We start from the raw sequence: 9,198 nt of genomic DNA, 5'->3' as shown, positions 1-9,198 counted from the left end.
TTATTCTTACTCTGTGTTCCACCTCTCCTTCTCCTGGGGACACCTAACCTTCTGTGTAATTACCTCTCTGAGAGTGGGAAGGAGGCCTAAATAACCTCCCTAACAACTAAATAAGTACACAGATCCCTGGGACAGGTTATCACTTGGATGCCAGTGGTGGAGCTATCAGGACCAGCGTGCATGAGCCAGGAGGAATTTCAAGACTTGAGGCAGTTTTGTTCCACCACTGGGCCAGAGAACTAGAATTTGGAATGTTTTCAGCTAACCAGCCTTGGGTTTTTGGAGTATTTGAATGTCTTTGATGGCTGGAAAGAACAGAGATGGGTTTTAACAGAGGTTGTTTTCTCTCCAGGTCTCTCCAAGTCACTTGGTCTCATTGAAGGCTATGGGGGGCGTGGGAAGGGTGGCCTTCCAGCCACCCTGTCCCCTGAGGAGGAGGAGAAGGCCAAGGGACCCCACGAGAAATATGGCTACAACTCCTACCTCAGTGAGAAAATCTCTCTGGATCGTTCCATCCCGGATTATCGGCCGACCAAGTAAGTCCCTGCTGCTCCACGAGGGAGTGCCGGGGTTTGGGTGGCACCACGGGAAGGGGGGTGGTGTCCCTGCTCTGGTTTGGGACTCTTGGCTCTTCCCTCATTATTGTTCAGGGATGAGCAACTGGGGTAGTCTGGCTGAAACTGAGATCAGGGAATCACAAAATCAGTGGGGTCAGAAGAGCCCTCTGAGATTGAGTTCAACTGCAAACCCAGCAGCAGGGTGTTCACAGCTAAACCACATCTGAGTGCCACATCCACACACTTTTGGAACACTTTCAGGGGTGGTGGCTCCCCCACTGCCCTGGGCAGCTGTGCCAGGGCTGGACACCCTTTCAGTGATGATATTTTCCCAATATCCAACCTGACTCCCCCCTGTCTCAGCTTGAGGCCGTTTCCTCTCGTCCTGTCACTTGTTCCCTGGGAGAGGGGACTGATCCCCACATGGCTCCATCTGGCTGTGGAGAGTGACATAATTCATTAAGATGATTTATCAGGGCATAAATCTTCCCACTCTTCTCTCTGTTTTCCTGAAGCAGTACATGGCTTTGGGTGCAAGTGGAGCCACCAGAGTCTCACAGCAGCTTTCACCAGCCAAGGGCTGATCCCTGAGCTGTTGACCTTGGTGCTTATTACCCTGTAAATGTGTGCAAAGACTCCCCCTCTCTCTCCCTTATCAGCTCCCTCACATCCCTGCAGGACCTCTGGGGCTGCCCTTGGGCTCCTCCTGGGACACTGTGGGATCTCCTGCTGGAGATCTGGGCCTTGGAAGGGAGTTGCTCAGGTGGCAACATCCTTGCTCCATTTTTTTGCCAGCATGATCTTTTAAGGTGATGGTGATGTTACCTGCCAGGCACCACAGAACAGATTTAAAAAGAGGTGACACACCGTTTTCCTCAGAGTGTGAGAGAAGACATGCTGGGAGTTTATCTTTGTGAAGGTTAATTTTAGATATGGCCGGTGGAGAGCTCCTCAAAATAGCAAAGGGTCAATTTGTCCAGGCCTGGAGTGAAATCCCTGATAAAAAAAATAGAAAAGGAGCTGAGAGAGACTGAGATGCTGGAAGACACTTGTCCAATGGCTGTGTCGTGGGGCCAGTGACAAAGCTGTTGCTTGGCATCTGCAGAGCACCGAAAATCCTGCAGCTCCCTGGCTCCAGCAGATTGTTCAGGCTGGGAGAGCTTTTGTTCCTTCCCTTCCCCGAATGCTGCAGGAATTTCAAGCAGCCACTCTTGAGTTTCCAGGGACAACACAAATCCTTGGCTGAGTTTTCCAAGGAGAGGAGGCCCAGGCTGCAGTTCTGCTGGGGTGGTTCAGGGCAGACTGAATTGCAGCTACAAATTGCACCTTTGGCTCTGGGAGATGCAAATTCCACTACAATGCAAATCCTCGGAGCGGGACCTCCCCGAGCTGTTACCTGAGGCTGAGCTGCTTATTTCCACTTCTTGTCCAGAACTCTGACTTCAGCATTGCTTCCTGAGAATTCATTTGAGAAGTAATGTGGCATTTTTTTTTCAGATTTTGGGGGAAGAAAAGGATGAATTCTGACATTTTTAGGCTCGCATTGTATTTTCCCTTGGTGCCACTATCCATCATTTCATGGGAGAGTGGTGGAGAGGACAGAGCAGGCACAGCAATTCCTTAGAGATGCTTCATTTTGGAGCTGGGCTGATCCTTTGGAGAGAAGCTGTGGCACTGACTGCAGCTGCATAATTTTATCCGTGTAAGAACTGAGGATTGTGTTCTCTTTGTTGCTTTTTTTTTTTATTTTATTTTGGAGATCAATCATCTTGGTATTGCAAGAGAACAGTTGATCTGCTATGAAATAGGCTGGAGTTTGCTGGAGGATTTGAAAAGTTTCAGCTTTTCCAACCTCTGAGCTCCAGGCTCCTCTCAGCACTTTGTGCCTGCAACTTTATGGCTGATTTTTTGAAGGGTTGAACACAAACCATTTAAGTCAAGTATCCTGGGCTCTGATTAAAAGAGATTCCAGTCAGAGGAAATTAGCCTAAATGGCTTTGAAATTGCAGCATTAGTGGGGAAAAACTGTAGAGAACCCTCCAGCTGATAAGAATTACAAAGCATGTTAGTTTTAAATATAATAGCGAAGCCTGTTTGCTTCAAGGAAAGAACCAGAATGCTGATGGACTGGGCCTGGGCCTGGCAGTGGCTGCTGCTCTCACATCCTTTCCATCTTGTTTTTTTTAAAGAATGTGGTCAGGTGTCACTGTGAGGCCTCCTTCTGCTCCCCCTTTGTGCCCAAGTGAGGCAGAGGAAGGAGAGTTCAGGGGAAATTCGGCCCCATCACTGAGGGTTTAGAGGTTCAGGTGTCCCTGCTCAGAGTGGCTTTGCAGGCAGGGTTTGGGGATGAGGAACAGCAGCACTCCCAGCTGAGGGGTTCCTGTCCCTGCCCAGGGGCAGCAGAAAGGAGGGAGGTGATTTTCCCTGGAGAAAACGGTGCCAGAGGTGCTGGGTACAGGATGGTGCTCAGGAGAAGGCAAGATCTTCCCCAGCAGCAGGAGCAAGGGTGTGGAACACCTTGTTTGCCCTGACCTGAGGAACTGTGGTGTCTCTTTTTTGGTAGTTTGGATTCTCATCTCGGCTTTGGTTACAAAATGCAGGGTTAGAGATGTCCTTTTCCTTTCCCAAAAGCTGAGGCTGCTCCCCTGGGCTGGGAGGTGCCCTGCTGTTCACCACTGGAACAGGACTGGGTGTTGCACTGCACTGGTTCCCAAAAAGGTGCTGGCAGTGTGGAGAGGTGGAATAACCTGTGTGCTGCTGGTGCCATCCAGGAGCTGGGCCTGTCACACCTTAATCTGGAGCTCATTAACGTTGATGTCCCTGGGCCTGACCTTGTGCTGAGCAGCAAAGGTTGTGCTGGGTGAGCACTGCAAGGTGCTTTGAGAGTGAACCACATAATAGGTCACATTTTGGGTGGCCAAGGAAGCTCCTCCTTCAGCTAAAATAAGGCAGGAGTGACATTTCGGTGCAAGGGACTTGATTTCAGAACTGGCCTCAAAACAGTGGCATAATGAGACAGGCACAGGCAACACATTTGTAACTTGTCTGATTGGGTTTTTTGCCTTTAAGATGAGATTCCTGCCTGTTCTGGAAAACAATTACGGCTTCCAGATTGGGAGTACCCAAGGTGCTGCCTGCAGGCTGCAGGACTTCTGCACAAACCTCCAAAAAAAAAATTATTTTCTGCAAAAAACTGTGAAGGACAAGGCTGATCTGTGAGTTTTATTGTTGATCCACTCACGGCATTTTCTGCCTGTGGAGGATGGGGGGGGGGGTTAGGAAGATGTGTTGTTTTCTATATTGAAAGTGAAACATATTTACATGGGATCCCAGGGACTGGAACATTCCCTGCTTTGCTACCAGGTTTTCTGCACCTCTCTTTTATTCTGTGATATATGATTTAATGGGAACCTCTCCCGTGTGTAGCAGGAAAATAAAAATTGCTTTGTGGGATCAGTTTGCCTGTCCATCTTATCCAGCATCTAATCTCTGATAGTGGAATTACCAGATGCTTCAGGTTGAGGAAATCATATTAAGGAAAACTATGAAATAATCTGCCCATCTGGTCCCTTCTGCCTCCTCTATTCTCTCCTTTCAATCCTATCTAATATAAAAGTGGAATTCTCATTATCTCTTTAAAAGTCTCTTCCTTTCTGGAATCCTGCTAAGCTCTGATTCAGTGGTATTTCATGGCATTATGGGATTAAGGAGTAGATTTAAGTAAAATAATACCCACAATTGTTGGGACTATTGGATCACTGGGTGAGGATGACAAATTCCTGCTGCTGCAAATCTCCTGACAGCTGCTCCCGTGCAGGGAAGCCTCAGCAGTTTAAAGAGAAGAGGGAGGATGGGGGAAGTGATAAAGAACTTGCACAGCTTGATGATTTTTTTTTTTTTCAAATTACTTGAGGGCTTCCCAGCAGGACACACTGCCCCTTCCTCCTGCCTGCCTGGGGGTCCAGAGCATGGAAAGGGCCTTTGGAAAAGGGATAGGACGAGGGGGAATGGCTTAAAAATGACAGAGGGCAAGGTTAGGGTGGATTTCTTCTCCTCATAGGTAAGCAAAGGGTTTTATTCCCTTCTGGAGCACCCTGAGGTGCCTGCACAGGAGGGACATGGAGAGAGTCCAGAGGAGGCCACGGAGATGCTCCCAGGACTGGAGCTCCTCTGCTCTGGAGCCAGGCTGGGAGAGCTGGGGGGGTTCACCTGGAGAAGAGAAGGATCCAGAGAGACCTGAGAGCCCCTTGCAGGGCCTAAAGGGGCTCCAGGAGAGCTGGAGAGGGACTGGGGACAAGGCATGGAGGGACAGGACAAGGGGGAATGGTTTCAAACTAAAAGAGAGGGAGTTTAGATTGGATATCAGGAAGAAATCCTTCCCTGTTCAGGTGGGGAGGCCCTGGCACAGGTTGGGCAGAGAAGCTGTGGCTGCCCCTGGATCCCTGGGAGTGTCCAAGGCCAGGTTGGAGCAACCTGGGCTGGTGGAAGGTGTCCCTGCCCATGGCAGGGGATGGGATTGGATGTTCTTTCACGTCCTTTCCAACCCAAACCATCCTGTGATTCTATGACAGAAAAGCTTTGGAGATGTGTTGGGAGCTCAATTTGCTTTTTCCAGCATTCCCCTGGTTTGTGTTACCACGGGGACCATGAGACCTCAAAGCATGACCTGGGCAGGGCTTTACCATCACCTGCAGCCACTGCTAAAGATGGAACAGTTTCATATCATGGCCTTGGTTTTAATTTTTCCCATTTGTGTGTTTGGGGGTTGAGTCAGAGCCATTACACTCAAGTGTCTCAAGTGGCTGAATCACCCATTTATTTCCATGGGAGTCTTTTCTGGGAGCAGTTGGGCTTTTTGGCACCATCTGGCTTGAGCTGGTTTTATTACCAAAGGACTTGTGTAGCAGCAAGTTGAAAGTCTTTCTGTGGGATGTAGTGCAAAAGATGGAGAGTTTTACCTTCTGGGTAGAATTTGGGTCGTTTTTTGGCAATTTAACTTAAAGAAACTAAATCAAGCCTCGATTTAATTTTCATTTAAATTGGTCTGTGCGTGCCCTTGGTGGGCTCTCAGTGTGTCAGTGCTGGATGTTGGAACATTTGTGGGTAGAGGAAGGTCCTGCTCCTTTTGGGGTCTCTCCCACCCCTGGAGAGCCTCTTGCCCTCATGCCTTTGGGTCTCAGCCTCCCCTCAGCTTACTGGGGCGTTGCAAGGCCAAAGAATTCCATTTTGGCTTCATAATCCAAACAGAATACCCATTTGGAAATGTGGAAATGAACATGGCTGTGACTTAGACACACCAGGACTGTCCAGGAGGATGGCCCTGGAGGGCCACGAGACCACACCTGCCTTTCACACTGCTCTTAGTGTCTCATTTCTTCCCCAAGGTTACACAACCTCCTTTAAGCTCTGCTCAGAGCAAAACGCTTTTTGCCTTTCCCTCCCTGCCCAGAGAGAGGAGCAGGTTGGGTTTGGCAGATGGGGCTGAGATCTGCAAATGAGACGTGAGGGGGGCTCTTTATTGATGGTTTCCTCAGGTCTTGGGGAGCTTTGTGATGTGCCAGCCACTGAGCCATGCCCTGCCTCGGGCTGTTTAGCCAGGCTTGATGAAATGAGTCTGAGGAGAAGGACAGCACTTCAGAAGACAAAAACAAACTGCTTGAATTACGAGGGTGATATTTGCTGGGAAATAGAGTTTCGAGGCTGTTTATTTGTTGTGATTGCTGCTTATTGCAAACAGAGGAGGTCAAGAGAGCTCTTTGTCTCTTGCATGCACAATATGTTGCCACAATACATTGTTTTACCTTTTGCCAAGAGTCTTTTATTGTGTTTCAATCCCATACACAAATGATAGGAAGGAAGAGGGAGGCAAGATGTGGTGCTTTTTCTTCATCAAATAACTGAAGGAAAATCTAGTAAGGAATCAAGAAGTAAGAGGGAAAAAGTGTAAGAAGGAAAAAGCCATGAGTGTTTCAGATGTGAAATTCTCTTTGAATCACACGTGGGAGTATATTAAAAGGTACTTACACCTCTAGGAGAAACTCAGAACTGGTTGTGTGTCTTCTCTCCTAATAGATAGTCGTGGGTCTGATCCAGCATTGCATGAAAAACACTCTTGCCCTTGGCTTTTTATAGTTTCAGCCATAAAAAAAGGAGAAGTAATATTTTCCAGTGCTTGGAAAGATGCCACCTGCAAATTTTCTGGGAGAGCAAGTAAAGAAATCAAGCAGTGAGTATCAGTGACAAAGAATAAAGGAACTGCCTCAGAACAGGGCTCACCAAAACCAGATGAGTTTTTCAGTCCAGAGACGAGTTGGTGGATATTTGCTGTCCGTGGGTGCCATCCTGTCCAATCTGTCCCATCCCTGTGGGGCTCCAGGGAGTTTTGTTCTGCCAGGCAGCACAGGGAGTCATGGAACAACCTGAGCTGGAAGGGACCCACAAGGAGAGTCTCACAGAGTCACTGAGGTTGGAAAAGATCTCCCAGCCCACGGAGTCCACCTTGTGCCCCATCCCCCCCCTGTCCCCCAGCCCAGAGCACTGAGAGCCACCTCCACTCCTGCCTTGGACACCTCCAGGGGTGGGGACTCCAAACCTCCCTGGGCAGCCCCTGCCAGTGCCTGACCACCCTTTCCAGGCAGAAATTCCTCCTGATGTCCCACCTGCCCCTCCCCTGGCACAGCTGGAGGCCGTTCCCTCTCCTCCTGTCCCTGTTCCCTGGGAGCAGAGCCCGACCCCCCCCCCCAGCTCCCCCCTCCTGTCAGGGATTGCAGAGCCAGAAGGTCCCCCCTGAGCCTCCTTTTCTCCAGGCTGAGCCCCCCCAGCTCCCTCAGCTGCTCCTGCTGCTCCAGCCCCTTCCCAGCTCCGTTCCCTGCCCTGCACATGCTCCAGCTCCTCAGGGTCTCTCTTGTCCCGTGGGGCAAAGTCATCCAGTCCAGCTCCTGGCCCTGCACAGACACCTCAGCAATTCCCACCCTGTCCCTGAGAGCATTGTCCCAACCCTCCTGCAGCTCTGGCAGCCTTGGGGCTGTGCCCACTGCCCTGGGGAGCCTGTTCAGTGCCAACCACCCTCTGGGGGAAGAACCTTTGGCTGAGATCCACCCTGAGCCTGCCCTGACACAGCTCCAGCCATTCCCTGGGGGGTGTCCCTCATGAGGAAGCTTCAGACCACTGTGAGGTCCTGGTTCTCTCCAGAGGAACTCTTGAGCCTGTGGCTGAGCTGTCTCCTCTCTGCTCTGGGGGTAGGAGGTGAAGCAAACCAATCTTTAGACCTCGAAGTTTTTACTTCTCCTGCCTCCTTGAGGCCCTGGAGCTCTGAAGAGCTGCTGTGCTGTGTGTGCAGGTGCTGCTGGTGCCTGGAGCCTCTCCAGGGATGGGGCTGCAACTTCTGGTGCCTTTGCAATGATCTGCAGAGAGGAAAAAGCCTCTTTACTGCTCCACTGCTTTTCCAGCACTAATACAAACCATGATGCTGCTGAACAAACACGGGTATTGATCTTCATTCCTTGTGCAAACCCCTATGAGCCTATGGAGATCCTGCCTTTCCTGGAAAACTGGCCAGGTAAAGACTCCAAAGACACCCTTTTCCAGCATTGCTTTATATTTATTATTAATAATATTTATTATATTTATTTTTAAGCCTGTTGGAGGGGACATGAGGCAGGTGGGGTTGGCTCCAGGGAACTGTGAAAATCCCACTAGAACTGGACGTGTCAGACTCCCTGTGGAAACGTTTAGGGCTTTGTTTTGTCTCTACTGTGGATTTAGGTAGGGACACAGGGCAGCACTTTGTTTCATCTCCTTTTGAAGCAGAGTCACTGAAGTATTCTCTGTGCAGTCAGAAGTGTCAGAAGCCTTCAGTGCTTAGAAGGCCCAGTATCTTCTTTAAACTCAGTTGGTAAGAAAGTGCTTTGGGGAAGGTAACTCCAGTTTGTTTAGTGGCTGTTTGGAGGTTCTCTTACTGTCATTATGCTGCACAGTGTCATCTGGAAACACTGTGACCATGGATTTATAGACACAGCAACGAGTGCTTTTTTCTGCAATACATTCCACTAATTGTCAATTTTGCCTTCCAGACTCCAGAATTATTACCTGTTCTTGTAAGTTCAGAACATGATGCTTCAGGGAAGACTTGTATCAGAGGAGTGTGCTATAAAACATTTGCTAATGTAAACAGAAGTATTAAATGATCACTTTGGCAGAGGATGGGATTAGTGTAATTTAACAACTCGCTTTTGTGCTCCTCTGAACTCCAGCACTGAAAAATACCTGGGTTATCATCAGTGCTTGTGACTAAACTGTGCTTATGGAAATAAATGAGCCAATTTAGGCTTTGGATACACTTCTCTTGAGTTGATTTCCAAAGAAATCAAAGCCTGTGTGTTTGTGCTGCTTCCCTGGATTGCCCAGAGCTTTCCTGGCACCACAGGAGCTACAACTGCCTGGGCAGGGGCAGAGGAGGGGCAGGACTGAGCTCTGCTCTGGGGGGAGCAGGGACAGCCCCCAGGGAATGGCTGGAGCTGTGTCAGGGCAGGCTCAGGGTGGATCTCAGCCAAAGGTTCTTCCCCCAGAGGGTGGTTGGCACTGAACAGGCTCCCCAGGGCAGTGGGCACAGCCCCAAGGCTGCCAGAGCTGCAGGAGGGTT

General features: G+C 49.6%; 1 protein-coding gene across 1 annotated transcript in view; it reads left to right on the top strand.

Moving 5' to 3' along the window:
• Nucleotides 1–285: 285 nt before the first annotated feature.
• The window catches only part of GALNT17 (polypeptide N-acetylgalactosaminyltransferase 17), a gene marked incomplete at its 5' end in the record, with an annotated part of 154,198 nt that continues 145,285 nt past the window's right edge, over nucleotides 286–9,198 (top strand). Inside the window, one exon of the mRNA XM_027908092.1 lies at nucleotides 286–536. Within this exon, the coding sequence (XP_027763893.1) occupies nucleotides 286–536 (251 nt within the window). The remainder of the gene's footprint in view (nucleotides 537–9,198) is intronic.

This window comes from Empidonax traillii, unplaced genomic scaffold (assembly GCF_003031625.1).
Source record: "Empidonax traillii isolate 1590-97213 ecotype Southwest subspecies unplaced genomic scaffold, ASM303162v1 scaffold1610:size235594, whole genome shotgun sequence".
In the NCBI taxonomy this organism is placed as follows: domain Eukaryota; kingdom Metazoa; phylum Chordata; class Aves; order Passeriformes; family Tyrannidae; genus Empidonax; species Empidonax traillii.
The sequence above is the reverse complement of the archived record's forward strand: the minus strand, read 5'-3'. Positions and strand labels throughout refer to the sequence as shown.